Source organism: Marmota monax, unplaced genomic scaffold, assembly GCF_021218885.2.
Source record: "Marmota monax isolate L192 unplaced genomic scaffold, Marmota_monax_Labrador192_F-V1.1 WCK01_AAM20220418_F8-fsc00076, whole genome shotgun sequence".
In the NCBI taxonomy this organism is placed as follows: Eukaryota; Metazoa; Chordata; class Mammalia; order Rodentia; family Sciuridae; genus Marmota; species Marmota monax.
In genome coordinates this window covers 2185841-2202671 of record NW_026692843.1, presented here as the reverse complement: position 1 = coordinate 2202671, position 16831 = coordinate 2185841, and the positions used below count along the sequence as shown (strand labels likewise).

Below are 16831 nucleotides of genomic sequence, written 5' to 3'. Positions count from 1 at the left end.
CTGCCTGGGCACAGCTGTGTAGTTTCTTTTGGGTGTGGAGAACGGGTAGGCCCTCCTTCCCTCTGCCACGGAGCATTAGCTCCATGCTGTCAAGGGCATGGGCTGTTCCCTTCTCTTCCCTCCACGCTTCAGAGTTGGGATCTGTCACACAGCCAAGGAGGGGTCCCAGTGCAGGACCACTGTGGGAGAATTAGTGGAGCAGGGCTGCAGGCTCTCTGGTGGGCTAGCACCAGAGAAGTGTGTGTGCATGTTTGGAGGTAGACAAGTCCAGCCAGGAGCCACAGAGCTGGGCGGGTAGAGGGGAGACAGCCCTCGGTAGTTCCAACCTTGCTGAGAGGCAGGGGTGCCAGCAATGTGCATTGGGCCTTGCCACCAGGGAGCCTCCAGTCTGACCTGGCCTGGACTCTGCAGCACCCTGTGTGGCCAGTCTGCCTCTGTCCAGCAGGGTAGCCCAGGGATGGCACAGGCTGGGCTTCTAGCCGAGGGCCTTTGCTCTCATCAACAGCTGTAGGGCTCAGGCCTCTGCTGCTCAGCCCAGTGTGGGCACCCAGTCTTCTGCCTGGCCTCTCAGACCAGGTAACCAAGCTTAGGAGATTCAGGGTGTCGGCAGCCTTGAGGACAGGTGTGGTCACTTTCAATAACACAACACTCACTCCAGCTTAGCTCAGCCCATCTATGGCTGCCCCACTCCCTACCCTAGAGCCTCCCCCAGGCCATCTTCTGAACCTCACGGTTTGCTTAGACTGGGACACCGCCCCCGCACGGCTCTAGGACTCACAGGGTAGCAGCTCCACCCTCTGCTTGGCATCGGGGCCTTACCCCTCTGCAGTCCCCAAGCCAGGCCAGCGCGTAGATACACCTGATGTAAGGTCCATTGATGGGACATGGTGTGTGTCCACCTTTTGAGCAGGCTTCTCGACCTTGAAAAAGTATGAAAACCCCTGCTGCACTGGACAGAGTGTGGACGGCTGGCTGGAGGAAATGCCCGCTGGGACAGTGGCCAGGCTCCAGGTGGTTTATGGTTTCTTTTATGCTTTTCTGTTAGAAACAATACATATTATAAGAAATCTATAATCTAAAAAGTCAAAACTCAAGAGAGATAATGCAAAGTGCCCAGTATATTCATTTCCAGAGAGGAGAAGCTGTTGCCAATCACGCTGGAATGGGAGGTGAACCCATGAGCTCTTGCTGGCTCTCCTGGCCCCACTTCTGTCCTAAGATGAGCATGTAGGAGGCTTTCTGCCTGCCTGACCCAGCTGCTGGGCGGGGGCAATAGAGGGAGGGCCTGCAGTAGCCAGGGCCAGGCTCCCTTGCTACACCCCAAAGGCTGGTAACTATGAGCAGCTGAAGGGACCCAAGGGGGGGGTCACTTGTCATTTCTGGGCAGCATTGTCACTTTTTAAGCCGCGGGACAAGGGGCCATCTGCTCCAGAGGGGATGGTAAATCCTGTTGAGGGATTTAACAGATGAGGTAACCAAGGCTCAGGGCTACATGATTCCCCACAGGTAGCACTGAACCCCAACCCCCAGAATTGTTCATCTGGAGAGAGAAGATACCCATGCACAGGCTCTGCTGGAAAATCAGCCCTGGGGTCACCACAGGCCATCCCCACGGGAGAATTTCAGGAAGAGTGGGGGTAGCACTTGAGAAGTCACCAGAAATGGCATGGGACGAGGAGCCAGGCCTTGATGGGAGCTCCAGTCTCCACTGTGCCTCTTTTGCTGGCCCTCGGGCTTGTCACTTCATCTTCTGTACCTCGGCTGCCTTATCTGGAAAATGCTGGTAGTGACAACACCACTTCTTGCCTACTGCAGCCCCACGGGTGGTTGTTCTCTGCACCCCTCTCCTGGGCAGCGACTTGAAGACAGACCAGCCTCCCTCCTCCAGAGGGTTCTGCCCGGGCTGCAAATTCCTACCAAGGAGAGCAGGCGAGGCAAGGCCCTGAGAATGAGAGAAGAGGAAACCCAAACTCCACAGAACGTGTTCACAGCGTGCTGCAGGCCCAGCCCACGCTCGCCCTCCTGCTGCTGGCCTCCTCCCACTCTGACAGGTGGCCATGGGGGTTCCAGCAGGGAGCCAGCTGGCTGCGGACTTTCCAACTAAAAGTCCAAAGGCCCCCCTCAAATGCCAGTGACACTGCCCTGGCCAGTGGCCGCTCATCTTGAAAAGACTCTGCCACCATCTTCTGATCCTGACTGAATGGTTGCCAGCCTGCTGGGCAAGGCCCTGGGCTCCCAGCTGCTGTGCCGAAGACTCGGGCTCCGGTTTCTGGTTGCTATGCTTGGTCACTGTCTGCCTTTGTCTAACGCAAGTCCTCTTATGGGGATCCCTGGCTTCTCTTATTTGAAGTTATCTCCCAAGATTTATCACTGGCCTCTGAATTGATTGGGGGAGAAACAACAATCAAGTTACCCACTCAGCTTATTGATTTTGAAACCTGAAACTTGGTTTAAGAGTGAATTTGTCCTGTAGGCTTTGCGGGGAGGCTTGCTCCCCTGGTCTGAACAGGGCTCTCTCCACCACCAGGCTCAGGCTGCTCCGAGTAAAGGCTGTGATTGAGATATTTGAGTTTTCCTCAAAGATTCCTTGTTGACAGCCTGATCCCTAGTGGGTGGTATTAGGGCCTTTAAAATTGGGGCCTAGTGGGTGGTCCTTAGGCCAATTGTGGGCATGGCCTTGGAAGGGATTATGGAATCCTGATCTCTCTAGCTTCCTTCCAGGTGACCTCCTCGTGGTCCTGAACATGCTCCTGCCAAGAGAGTAAGAGGTCCTTACCAGAGCCTAGCTGATGCCAATACTATGTCATTGAGGCTCCCAAACTGAGCTAAATAAACCTCTTTTCTTATATAAAAGTAAGCCTGCCTCAGATATTCTATTGCAGCAATGTAGAAGGAACTAATTTGGAAGGCATTACCAGTTTTCTCTGGCCTATCATCTCCCAGGTGTGGCTAAGGACAGCTCACTGTCCCCTCTGAGCCCCAGTTTCCTCATCTGTTAAAGGGGTAAGAACAGGTGAAGGGTTTCATAGCAGCCTTTGCCCCTCTGACATTCAGTGGCTCCAGCTCAGGACAGGACCAGGGATAGTGCATGAGACTCCACCCAGGCACCCACTCTCTCCCCACAGGGCTCTTTGTGGTAGTCAAAGCCTGAGTCAAAGGCTGCTATTCAAGGCCAAGTTTATTGAGCCGTTAGTTCATTCTGTCTAGTCTGGTCCAGAGTACCCTCTGTGTATGCAACCTTAACCTCTGTAGTATGGTACCCTTCAAAGTGCCCCAGGGAGCTACCCCCAGCCTATCTGCAGTGTGACTCGCAGGGAAAGGAAAAGCCGTGGGCTGGCCCTAGGTGGGGTGCCCAGCAGGCCTAGGCAGGCTGGTTCGGCTCTGAGCTGCTTGATGTGCCCAGGAGGCCTCTGTTTTTTCTCCAGGCTCCTCACTTGGCTGCAGAGAGCCTGGTGAAGGGGTAACATCCTCTACACCCAGCTAGGTGGAGCTCACTGCACTCAATGACCAGGTGTGAATGGTGCATGAATGAATCCAGGACAACCCCAGGGAGAGCCTCCAGCCCTGCTCAGAGGACTTTCACTCTCTGGAGGCCTGGCAGGTCTGTCCCACCCTTTGGACATCACCAAGGCAGAGGCATGGCAGGGCCAGGCAGGTGAGCACATCATGTGGGTCATGAGCAAACCTCTGCCCAGGAGCCCAGGGAAGCATGGCTGAGGGGGGCTGAGGAACGGTCTGGTTGGCTGTGGTGCAGGAGCCAGGTAGCCCAGCAGGGCCTTCCCCTCAAAGAGGGCAGAGGGTGGGGCTGTCAGGGATTTGGGTGTCCTGAGAACCGGGGGAGGAGGGACAGTAATGGAAGGAGGCTGTACCCTCCCTGAAGGCTGTCACTTGTCCGCATGCTGCAGCAGCAGGTCCACAGCCTCTGCAAGGTTGTCCACGTACCCATCAGCCTTCACTTCTGGATGGTACTCATCACTGGGCCTGAAAACAGAGATAGATAGGTCAGTCTGATAGAATATTAGCCCATTTCTCATTATTATACCAAAATACCTGAGGCTAGGCCACTTCATAAACAGGTTATTTAGTTCAATTTTGGAGGCTGAAAGCCCAAGACCAGGCCACTGCCTAGGCCTCTATTGAGGGACTGAAACAGATGGCATTATGGCAAGGCTCGGGCTTTCTAACAAGCCATTCTTGAAAACACAAACTCAGGGTCCCTCGGGAGCCACAGGAATCCTTCCTGAGCAGCACCCAGTGACCTCCTACTAAGCCGCACCTCTGGAAGTTACTAGCACCTCTCACACTGCACTTGGGGAACAAGCCCCTTATCCAAACAGCAGTCAGTGGACCTCTCTGAAGCCCTGAAGCCGTACCTGGTGGACACAGAGAAACTGCCTTCTGGCCCCGAGTACAGGCCTACCCTTACCCCAGGGGACCTCCAGGCCCGTGCCCTCTCTTCCCTCTTCCTCCACTTGGGTACACATGCCTCCCTGACTGTTCCTTCTGCCCGGACACCTTCCCAAACCAATTCCCATCCATCCTGTTTAACCCTGTGGCAGAATGGCCAGTACCTCAGCCCTATCCCGGCCTCCAGTAGAAGCGTCACACTGGTGAGAGCAGGACCCTGACTGTACCCTGCCCTCGGCTCTCTGGGGACTTGCCCTACATCCTGCCTGGCCTGGCCTAGTACCAGTGGAGAGAGCATGGTACTAGGGGCAGCTGGGTGATGGAGGACGCACCTCTTGCCTGCCCAGTGCTGTGGCCCCAGGGTGTCCGTGAGAGCCATGTACCATTTCAAGGTCACTCCCGCCAACAAAAGAGGTGCCCAGGCTCCTGGTAAAGTCACTCTCTGGCTGGGTTCTAGGGACTGGAGCCCCCAGGAGATACCTGTTGACTAGATGTCCTGAGGCCTTGGTGAATGCCAACGAGGTACAGAGGCCAGTGGGGCCCTGCCTGGGGCTTCATGGATGATGGGCCATGGGCTGTATCCTAAAGTCAGGGGGCTATAGGTACACGTAGGTTGGGGAGGAGGAGCCCCAGTCACAGGAGTACCTCTGGGTGTGCTCATCTTGACAAACCATTTGAGGAGGTGGGACCTCATCCCAGGGATCATGGGGAGCCTCAGTGGGTCTGTGGGCCACAGTAACATCCTGGTCACCTCCACGGTGCTCCTGGGCTCTTCCCTGGCCTCACACACAGAAAAGTTCATGGATCTTGGCAGGAGGGGAGCCAGCCCCCATGCCAACCTCCTGCTACCAAGGGACTGCCACTGGGGTCACCCCAAGGCCTGACTGAGGGTCCAGGAAATCCTGGCCGCCACACCCCTGCAGACAACCCATCTTGGCCGGGAAGGAAGTGGTGAATTTGGTCTGACGACATCTAAAAGCCAGGTTTGCCTCTCAGAGGGTTTCTTCTCTGCAAAGGGCTTTACCCTAATGTGACCGTCATGAGTGAGGGCACTTTTTTTCAAGACATTCAGCCCAGTGGCATGGAGACCACCTTCTGGCAGGGAGAGGCCTCCTTAGGGACTGCTGAGAGCCCTGGACTTGGGTGGGGACCCTAGGAACAGATCCTGGAATGTGGACATCCCTTGTGAAAGGGGAGGGTGCATCCCTTGACTGCCCAGGTCCCCAGGCCTCATTGGGTCCCTGTCCCTGTACCCTTCCAGGGACCCCCACTTGCTCACCCACCCCCTTGTGTATGTGGCCACTTTCCTCTGTGGCATGGCCCAAGTACAGCATTCACAGAGTCTCACACCCATTTTTTCTGTACATCCTCCAGGGAAGAAGCAGTTACTCCCATCTTACAGGTGAAAATCGGCTCAGAGGTTCAAGGTTCAGCCGGGATGAGCAGAGCCAGGGCCTGATCCAGTTCTCTCTCTCTCTCTCACACTAGTGTTTTGGGAGCCAGAGCTGCCAAAAGCCTGCAGGCTGCTGGGCATTCTTGGTCTCCCCAGAAAGGGCCCAGGAGTTGACAGCAACCAAAGCACAGGGGCCAGTGATAGGTGCTGGGCCAGTGGGTGTCACTCTGACCGTTGTGTGTGTGGCCGCCCTGCCAATCACAGGTCAACATGCCATGGAGGTGCCCCAAACCATGAGCCTGAGGGACAAGAAAAGGGGATCCATGTGCAGGGAGGGCCCTCATGACCACCCACTCCATCTGCAAGTCAACAAGATGCCTCACATGTTGTTGGCACTGGTGGTTTAAGGGCAGGATTTTGTTGATGCCAGCAAGACACAAGTCAGTGAAAATGGGAACTCCAGATTCCCCTTTTTCTATGTCAGTGCTGAAGTATGTACTTGTCACTGCCAAAGGGTTTGTATGGTGCGGCCACTTTGGAGAGCTGAGGGTACCTCCTGTGACCTCCAGTTTTCCTAGGTATGTAAACAACACAATGAGAATGTTCCAAGCAGCTTTAGTGGGAAAAGCCAGAAAGCAAGCATGGCATGAGTGTCCCTTGGTGGGAGGATGGAGAGGCTGGCGGGTCCACGCATCAGGGGCTTCCTCCCACCCGGGACCACTCAGCAATGGAGGAGTGTCAGATGCTGTGGCAACAGGAGCGAGGCTCCAGGAATACCAGCTGGGACGCCCCAGGGGCAGCTCTGGACCCTGACATGAGAGGGGCAGCAGAGGTAGACATGCTCTTTGCCATGTATTTTCAACCTCAGAAGCTCACAAAGAAGCCACATCTGACTTGCAACTGCGAGGAATCCACACCCCCTGCTTCCGGGCAGGCCAGGGGCCGGGACGAATCCTGCCTGCAGCCTTATGTTCCTAAAGGGCTGTAGAAGGTAGGGAACACGCCACAGGGACCTAAGTAGCCTGCAGAGGTAACACGGTATTCAGCTCCTACAGAGAAGGCCGGGGCCTCTTCTGGCCTCTCTACCATCCTGGCCTCTGGGGACAGTGCCTCCTTGGAGCAGGCTCACCCTCAGCTGTGCCTTGAAGGAAAGTCGCAGCCCCGTCCCCTGCAGCCATGTGACATGGGAAAGCCCTTAGGCCTCTGCCTTGGTGTCCCTGACTCGAAGGTGCACACAGGGCTCCCCACAGGAGAGGGGCCATCGTCTGGAAGAAGGAAGGACAGCTTGCCAGTGTTCAGTGCATCACTGCAGTCACGCAGGCTCGGCCAGCCTGTCTGGGGAGCATGCTGGGGGGCAAGGCCAGGCCTGGCCAGGGAGACAGAGAGGTAATTGGGCCTGTGTCTTCACCTGGGCACACGGGCTGGTGGGGACAGGCCAGCAGATGGACACACGTGGACATGTGAAGTACAGGGAACACGGGTGGACTGGAAGAGCCGGGAACCTTGGATCAGGACCGCAGGGGAAGTCCCACTGGCCTGGAGCCCAGAAGGCCCTGTACCAGGACATGCCGCCGAGTGTGTCCACATTGGCCAGGGGGTGCCCTGCAGTGCTCAGCCTCCTGCTGCCCTCTGCATGCTGGGCATCACTGTTCCCTGTCCACCCCTTAGCCCCCACCGCCTCACCTCTGCTCTACCTCTGTGCCTGAGGCCAAGTCCTGTGTGGCTCTGGACGTGTGTGATCCGGCTGTCCTCCATGCCCCTGGGACCCGAGGGCCACTCCAAAACCCAGCTTACTGATATGTGTGGGGTGCTCCAGCCCCGACTCATGAGGGACTTGCCAGGGGCAGTGGAACAGCCAGGTGGCTTTGGCCATGGGTGAGGGCACCTGCCCAGGGACCGATACCCCTGCCCCTGCCTCAGCTCCCTGATTCCCAGCCTTCCCCCCAGAACAGCGAGGTCAGTGCAGTTACCCAAAGCAGAAGAAAATCTCTCCTGGCACACAGCACCCTGGTCAGCACCCACAGACCTGGGGCGCCCCTCCTGACACCTTCACCCAGGGCCCAGGGCCGGGCTTGCCATCCAGGCAGATGAAGCCCACCTGAGAGGAAAGAGGACCCCCCCACAAAATCAGACGCTGCCAGGAGGTTCCCACCAGCCCGGGTTTGCACATGGCTCTGCACATGGCTCCTTCTGTTTAATTATGTATCGTTTAAACTCAGACCCACTGAAAGCGCTGCGCTGGAGCGGCTGGGGGTCACACGCCCGCAGAATCATGGACTTGCACGTCTCAGGTACGTGACGCTGCCACGGGCCGCAGCTCTCAGGAGTCGGTCGGTGGGACGCCACTCACTCCAGGCTGCCTGCCCCGAAGCCTTCAGGCAGAGGACCCCACACCATGGCCGACCCTGTGACCTACAGGCCTCAAAGTTGTTCTTTACAGAAGCTGAAGCAAAACCCAACAGAGAAGCTCCCACAACAGTGGAGAAGCAGGAAGGACAAAGAGCGCGGCCTGACTCCAGCAGCCCTGCCAGCACAGGCCAGCACAGGCCAGCACAGGCCAGGACACGTGACCCAGGACGCAGAGGGAGGACGGCAAGAGAGCAGGGCCCGCAGGGAGCCCCTGGGGCCAAGGGACAGCAACACAGGGAGGGCGAGGTGAGAGAAGCAGTCTGAGAAAGGAGAGGGACTGAGCACAAATGTAGGGGCTGGGGGAGAAACCGACGCACAGGGAGGAGAGACAGCGGCCTCAGGTGTGTCCAGGCCACGTGTGTCCCACCCACTGTGACTTGGGCTGCCCCTTCCCCTGGACCCTGCAGGCTCAGCTGAGGCTTGGCTGGGAGCTCCCGTGGGGTCCTGCCTCTGCCCTGACCCAGGCCCCCAAGCAGGTTGGGCTCCCTGCTCTGGCCCCACAGAGCATGTGGCCTGGGCCAGCATCTCCACCTGCCTGAGCCGCAGCTTCCGAATGTCTCAGCTGGGCTTGTGACTTGGCTCTCAGAAAGAAGTGAGGCGTGACCGAAAATAGGTCTGGTGTGGGCCCTGGACCAGGTGGGCCTTGGAGCCAGGGCCACTCTCTGCTCTCCCAGGGTCACAGCCCAGCTCCACCCTCATGCTCATGGGCATGGCCAGTGCAGGGGGGAAAGAAAAGGGCTAGGTTCCGAGGGCGTTGGCGGGTGGCTACAGAGGGTTAGGGAAGCTTCCAGAGAAAAGGCATGTGAAGTCCAGAGCCCTGCTGCCCTCCACCCCTCCTGCTGCTCCTCCTGAGGAGGCTGGAGACACAGGTCCCCGTGGCACCCCTCCCTAACTGAGCTGGACGTGGGCGGCCCTCGGGTCTAGCTGGCAGGTGGACGCCGGCAGATTCCCCAGGTGCCCTGTGGGCCACCGCAGCTTTCCCCCTCTCTGGTTCCCTTCCTCCAGGCAGCAGGCGGCTTTGGGTGCCCACGGCTGCGAGACCCGGCACGATCGTCACCCTGCCCTGCCACCCGCCCAGGCCCTTGCAGGAGTGTGGGTCATCTTCTGTTCACACCTGCTCCCTTCCGCTCGCTCCTCCCTCTAGTCTGCCCTCTGCCCACTCTATAGCCAGAGAAGCCCACCAAAACGCTCACTTGCTCCTGCGAGTCCCTGGGTACAGTGCTCCTACTGTCCGCATCAGCCTGTTTCTCAACAGAGCAGGCAGGTCTGTTCTGACGGAGCCCCTGCACAGGCCAGCTTCAGTTGTCCCCTGCCCTCCCACACTCCTGCTCTGCCCTGGAGTGCTCCTGAAACCCCCTCCACCTGCACGCTCCTGCTCAGCCCCAAGACCCCGCCCCTCGCCCCCATCTCTACTCAGCTCCCTCCCACAGGGAGTCACTCTCCTCTCTGCACAGAACTTGTCCTGCCCTGACAGCGTCACGCCTGGATGCCACCCTGCTTCTTCACTGTGGGGCTGCCTGGCTATGCTTCCTGCCCTCTGTGGTCCCCCGTGCAGGCCTGGCCCAGAGAAGGCACCCAGGAAGCTTCCACACACACTGAACAACTGGCCCTTCCTCCCTCAGGCCCTGCAGGGAATGAGGGGGAGGCACAAGGGGGTTCTACATCCGCCTCCACAGCGGGGGGGGGGGGGGGGGGGCTGCGCTAGCCCAGGGAAAATGGCTCAGACATCCCGAAAAGGAGCCCAGTAAGAGCCACCTCCAGTCACCAACATCCGCCTCTTCCTGGCTCTGTTCTCTCCAGGAGGTGCTCTGGAGTGGCAGCACTGCCCAGGCTCCCCCACATCTGCTCCTGAGGGCAGGACAGGCCCAAGGTTTCCACCACTAGAGACCAAGCAGCTGCCTACCCAAAGGGACACGTGCCCTTGTCCTGAGAGCTGTGGCAGAGCTGGCACCCCCACAGCGGCTAAGGCCAGGTCCTGGGGCTGCCCAGTGACAGTGAGTTCAGTGAACTGGGAACTGGCACTGAGAGGGCAATGCCAACTCTAGGCGGTGCTGACGGAGCTGGAGGAAAGGGACAGAGGCATCGATTCATGAGGCTGGTGACGAGGCTGGCAAAGGGCATCTCTGCATCGGATGCCCAGAGTTCAAGACTCCTGGGGCCTAACGTCAGAGCACGGTTTCTGCAAACGCAGGCGGGACGTGGCTGGAGGCCTGCCTCCTCCTGCCCACAATCCAAGCTGTTCCAAAGGCAAATTATGGGATGCCCTGTCAGTAGGCACATGCCCATGGGCTTCCTGCTGCCCACCTGCTGGCCCAGAATGCACACCATCAGGACAGCAGCACCCCGAGGCCCAGTGTGGCAGGTGGGGGCTCAGACGGCAAGTCCAGCCAGCAACCCCTGCCTGAGCTGGGCTACGGGCAGGAGCCCAAAAGTCAGAGACCCTGTAGTGGGGTGGCAGTGACCTCAGATGACTGCTCCTGTCCCTCTGGTACTGTGGGCAGTGCAGGTCCCAGATGCTGGGTGGGGCTCCATCCCACAGAGCCTGTGTCTTTGGTCAGCCCGGGCCTCCTGGGGCCTGTTACATTCGATGCCCAGTGGCTGAAGGCACACAGAGGGACTCTGCCCCATTCCTGCCCACAAGGAGGTTCCACAGAAACACGAGCCCAACTGCCCAGCATGAGGCCCTGCCTGGATGCTGTGGCCAGGCCCTGTGGTCATGGGTTCCAGCTTCTGCTGCCTGTCCTCCCTGAGGACACCTCAGCCCTCAGGCCTATGTCCCCCGACTCCTGCCATGACCGCAGGGGGGCTTGTGGATTTGGAGGAACCTCTCAGGGGCACGGCCACGTCACCAGCCCAGGTCTGAGGGAGCGAGGCTGGTCAGCCTGCCCGTCCCTTCCCACCCAGCTCTCAGACTCAGGGACCTCGTGGCTGCTGTAAAATCACTTGGGAGAAAAACAAATACCACCCCCCAGGCCTGAAAGAATCCTCATTGAGGGCACCTTGGAGGCCCATGGCTCCCTGGCCAGCAGGGACACCTTCTGCTGGCTGAGACCTCCCTCGGAGTCAGCACTCCAGGGAGGGCAGGTGGCCAGACCACAGAGTTCTCTCCTGACACTTTGGCAGTACAGGAGTGGTGGCTAGGTCAACCCCGGCCACTCTCTGAAGCACCCTGCAAGGAGTCTCGGTGCTGTCCCTGGAGACTGCACCCACCCTCCCACCTGGGTGAGCCAGACATTGATGGAGAGGGGGCCTAAAGACAGGTGAGGGCATCGCAGGGGCCTGGCCAGGGTGTGGCTCCCAGGAAGCACTGTCTGTGAAAGATGGCCTGGGCAGTGGTGAGGGACCCAGGTCCCCCCAACACCGTCCCTTGTCAGCTCTGTCACACCTCCCTGGGCTTCACCTGGCTGCCTCCCCCTCCCTCCCAACTGTCCAGAAGGCCTGTCAAGTGTGTCAGCAGAGCTGAGAGTGGGGTGTGGACTCACCTCCCTGCATGTGCACTACATGTGTGGGGCGGGCGTGCCACCAGAGGTAGGGGAGGCATGTGATCTATGTCTCCTGCCCACTGTTGGTGCTTCCTAAGGTCCCCTGGTGCTTTGAGCCTTATCTGGAAGAGCTGAGGTGGGCACAGGGCTGGGCTAACTGAACTGCCCTTTCCTTCATGCCCCAGCTGACCTGTTCCCCAGCTAGGAAGGCCCAGGAGTCTCTCGCAGCACGAGGAGGTGCTTGCTGGGCCAGGCCCAGAGGCTCTGAGCTCTGTTGGGTACACTGAGGCACGGGAAATATGTGCTCCAGGTCTCCCACATCCATAGGAGTCAGACTCATGGACATCAGGTCTGCTTGCTGCCCAGCCCAGAGGTGCCCAGCGCAGCAGGCAGGCCCTGGGATGTGCGCGAAGCTTGCTGGCCAGCAGGCAGGCACACAGGCCATCGGTGACCACCTCGGCTCTGCACAGCACCCCATGTGGTGGTACCACGACATACCTGTTCTAGAGATGGGGAGATGGACCCCTGCAGGGAAGGGACATGCCCGAGGTGGAAGTCACCAAGAGCAGAACTGGAATGTGCACCGCTCATCACACTCATCTGGCCCAGCCTCACTGTAGGACATCTTCCTGGCCCACAGAATGTACTCCACCTTTAGAGTCTCTGGGGGCTGGGGGGCCTGTGGGCAGGGGGCTTCTCACACCCAGCCACCCCAGGACAGAGGTGGGGTGCTGGGACACATTTGCCTGTGAGAAGAGTGCTTGCCTGGGAAGCTGGCAAGGAAACTGTAGGGGGTCCCCAAGGGCTGCATGTGGCCTCCCCATGGCCACATGCCACACAGACATACTCCAGTTCCTTCTTATCTGCAGCCTGAGGGTCAGGACCAGGGGATCAGGCCTGAGCGAGGGCATGTTTTACCCAGGCAGGGCCACAGGGCTGTGTGGGCTTGAGTTCTCAGCTCCAGCCCAGAGAGGGAGGGCTTTCCCGCGTTATTTATGGGTGTGGCGTAGTCATACACAATGGTGGCATTCGTTGTTACATATTTGTACACACACAGTACAACAGTGTAATCTGACCAGTATCACTCCTCAGCACCTCCCCCTGGAGAAGGAGGGATTTTGCAGAGGACACTAGGCCACCGGTCCACAGGGAGGAAATAGGGCCTATTTACAGTTGGTTCAGCCAGGTGCTGACTTGCCAACTGGAACCAACCCCACAGGGCCAGCTACTTCCTGCGAGGTCCTCATAGAACTGTGTGTGTGAGAACAGGGTCTTTTTTTTTTTTTTTTTTTGGATACTGGGGACTGAACCCAGAGACACTTAACCATGGAGCCACATCCCCATCCCTTTTTATTTTTTATTTTGAGACAGGGTCTCATTCAGCTGCTTAGGGTCTCACTAAGTTGCTGAGGCTGGCTTGGCACTTGCGATTCTCCTGCCTCAGCCTCCGAGTTGATGGGATCACAGGTGTGCACCGGTGCGCCCGGCTGGAGCACACTGGAAAGGACTGAATGTGCTGCTCTGCCCAAAGCTTTGGATATGTGGGACTCAATCCCCAAGGAACAAGTCACCTCCTCCAGGAAGTCCTTTTGCCCCCTTACTGAGGTGCCCACCCTGAGCTCTGTTGGGTACACTGGCCACCTGGCATCTGGGTGACCCATCACCATACAGCTGCCTGGCCTTGGGGCACAGGGCCCTGGTGCCCACCCCCTTGCATCTCCCTAGAGCTCAGGCTCCAGTAAAAGGGGCACAGGTCCTCTGAATTTCTCAACCTCCTCAGAGAGCTGGCCTTGACCTCTGTGACCTTGAGCAACTGCCCATTCCGAGCATCTGTTTTCCCATCTATAAAACCAAGTGAAGAGCCCCACCAGGGCTCTGGCAGTCAGCGAGGGGACGTCAGCGTGGAGGTGTTTGGCTGGCCGTGGGTGGGGAGGAGCGGACGCGGAGGGTGCTGGGCCAGGGAACAGAGAGACGGTGGGAACTGGAACCAAGGTGGGTGGACCGACATGGCTGGTCGGGATGGGAATGGCTGGATGGAGGGCCGGCCTGGGCTGGCCGGGTCTCACGTGGGCTCTGGTGTGGGGAAGGGAGGCTCCTGGCTGCATGGGGAACGCCTGGGCTCACTGAGCAGACACCACCTGTGGAGGCCGTGGGCGGGTCCGAGGCCTAGATATCTCCACGGGCCTCTCCCCAGGGGATCTCGGTAGAACCTGAGCTGCGCACCTAGACAGGCTCCCGAGAGCGGGTGCCACACTCCTGCATGCAGCGAGGTCCAGATCCTACAGCCAGCAGGTGGCTGTGCCGGGGGACAAGGGACTGTGGAGAGAGAAGGGGCAGCCACTGGGTGCTGGTTCCATTTGTGCCCTAAGCTGCCTTCAGGCCCACTTCTTCAAGTCACAGGATGCCGTTTGTGACGTTATTTGTAATGGTGACGGTCCCTGAGACCAGCCTGCCCCAGGCCCGGCAGCGGGCTCACACTTTAGCTCCTTTGGTTTTCATAGCAGCCCAGGAGGCAGATGCCACCACCCCCATCTGACAGCTGACAAACAGAGGCTGAGAGAGGGAGAGGAGCCTGCCCAGGGTCACAGAACTGGTGCTGGGGGTCCGTTGCCTCCCCACCTGGGCTCAGAAGCACTTGCAGACTGGTCTAGACCCATGGGAGCTGGGGTCTGGGTGAGCTGGGGTCTGGGCTAGCGGGCAGTGGTTAGAGGTCACCCAAGAGGTTCACGCTGGCAGAGAGGCGGATGGGTGAGGCTGGGCGGCCGACACCAAGCAGGAGCCTCTGACAGCTGTTCATAGTATTTTGATAAAAACACACTGAGCACCTGGTGTGTGTTTGGATTAAGAAGCGCTGGCCGAGCCCTGTGCAAAGTGCACGGCCAAGGCCCCGGGAAGCCCACGTGTGCCTCCACCCAGGGGCACAGGGCAGGATGCTCCTGCAAGCCTCCCCAGAAATCCACCCAACTCCATTTCCTTTGGCCAGATTGCTCAGGGGTGGCCAGGCCCCCAGGCACTGTCTGTCCAGCAGACTGGAGCCCACACACCCAAGCGTGGAATTCTCATGAGGGCCTAGGAGGGGTCCTAGGAGGGGGCGAGGGTACCAAGAGCCACACAGGCCCCTCTGATGGCTCAGCGCAGCCTCCCTTACCCTGGGGTGGCAGGGAGTTGTGCAACTCCACTGAAGGCCTGGTGCCATCTCCACTGACGCTGGCAGAGGCGGGTGGCTGGCCAGGGGATCCTGGTGGCAGATGGCACGAAGCTTGCTTTCCCATGGGGTCAGCCTGCACCAACACCCCCTTCACAGGTGAAGACCCCAAAGCACGAGCATGGGTCAGGGACTTGCCGGAACTCAAATGGTACAGTAGCGCCTGCACCCAGAGGCCCGCCCTGTTGGTCTGCTTGGGAAGAAGGCCTCCCCCAGGAGGGTCCCCTACTCCAAGGCATCCCTGTGGGCGAGCCAGGCTGCCCTCCCAGGCGCTGTTCAGGGCTCACCACGGCGCCTCCAGGGCTCAGAAACGGCATTTCCTTCACTCAAGGCTCTGCAGGGACCCACGTGGACTTTTGGTTGCAAAGTCCCCCTAAATGCTCCTTTGAAGGGCCAGACAGGCCCTCACAGGGGCGGTCCCCAGGTCAGGGCGCTGGGGAGCAAGTGCACATTAAGAGCCCACTGTGACACCACTGCACACTGCCCAGCGGTCAGGGAGGAAGAGGCTGGCCACGCCGAGAGCCCGGGAGCTCTGGGGCACTCAGAGCTCCCAGGGGCTGGTGGTGGTGCCAGACAGCGGGGCAGGCTCTCGGGGGAAAATGCTCAGCAACATCAGGAAAACCCATGAGCACCGCAGACCCAGCAGTTCCCCGGCTGGTCCCACCCCCAACCCGGAGAAGGAAGCTTATATCTACCAGGTGCTGAGAGCCACCACCGAGTCGGAATGACGCATGGCATTTGTGCCAGAAGGGAGTGGTTGAGAGGTGACGCCAGCGAGCCATTGAGATGATGATGGTTATGTTAAGCTGTGTATTCAATTGTATATTAGACCCCTGCTGTCCACCTCAGGCGCCCGCTGCTTTGGAGTTCTCGCGGGATTCCTGGAGAGTTTGCGATGGTTGGGGAAGTTCCAGAGGAGGGATTTCCGGTTGGTGGGCGGCGTGGGTGGCGTTGGTGGGAGTGCGGAAAATAAAGGAGTTCCTGTTTTGAACCTACAAGTGCCTCTTGGCGGCTCGGTTATTTTGTGCCCAGCCAGACTGCGGCAACCAGGACCTTCTGCTCAGCTGTTCCCGAAGACCCTGGACTGGAAACCACCCAAGTGTCCACCAACAGTATTCATGTCCACAATTCTAGTCATACAACGAATAATAACACAGAGCATCAGTGACGCCGGCCACCAAGAACAAAGTAGATGAAATAAGTGAGAAGAAGCCAAGCCAGGGGCACACCGCAGAGCCACGCACAGCAAGCTTGAGGTCCAGCGCGGCTTCCCGCAAGGGTGTTGACAGGGAGGGCCTGGGCAGCGCTCTCGTGCCTCTGGGTGGCTGGAAAGGTGTACTCGTGTGCAAAACTCATCAGATTGATGCACACACAGACTCACGCATTTTGCCATATGCAAGTTAGCCTCCATTAATAATTATTTTTATTTTAAGAAGTGCCCCAGGTAGCTTTGAAGAACACATAGCAATATTTTAGTAGGACAGATCTAGAGGAACTCAGAGAGGTGGCCTAGAACCACAGTAAAGGCCTGGGAATTTCAGCCACAAAACTATAGCTTTGAGTTCCCTGGCAGCCAAGGCAAAGAGGGAAACCCTGTAGGTTACATGGAAGCAGGTGACTGTTTAGGATGGACATTCTTCTCAGCAGCCCAGATCGATGAAAAGGTCTGCTTGGGAAGAAGGTGTGGCAGTGGAGGCTCCGCAGGGGCTCTGCAAAAGCTCAAAATCTATTCTTCCTAAAGAGCAGACCCCTCGCTGTCTGTCGCTGTCCCCTGTGTATGCAAACCTAGAGGGGCCTGTTATGGGGCTCCGAGGGGCTTCTGGGCAGGGCTGGCTGGGGCTGCATCACTGGCCTCCGACCTGGCAGTCACGGTCCCTCGACTGTCCGCCAAGCCGTTTCCATGCCAGCTGCCCCTTCCCCTGGTTCAGAGACTCT

General features: G+C 58.6%; 1 protein-coding gene across 2 annotated transcripts in view; it reads right to left on the bottom strand.

Annotated features, from left to right (window-relative positions):
• Nucleotides 1–3160: 3160 nt before the first annotated feature.
• Lhpp (phospholysine phosphohistidine inorganic pyrophosphate phosphatase) overlaps nt 3161–16831 on the bottom strand; it is a 96300-nt gene continuing 82629 nt past the window's right edge. For both annotated transcript variants that reach the window (XM_046448777.2, XM_046448776.2), the window contains one exon: nt 3161–3981. In XM_046448777.2, the coding sequence (XP_046304733.1) occupies nt 3973–3981 (9 nt within the window). In that variant the 3' untranslated portion in view covers nt 3161–3972. The remainder of the gene's footprint in view (nt 3982–16831) is intronic.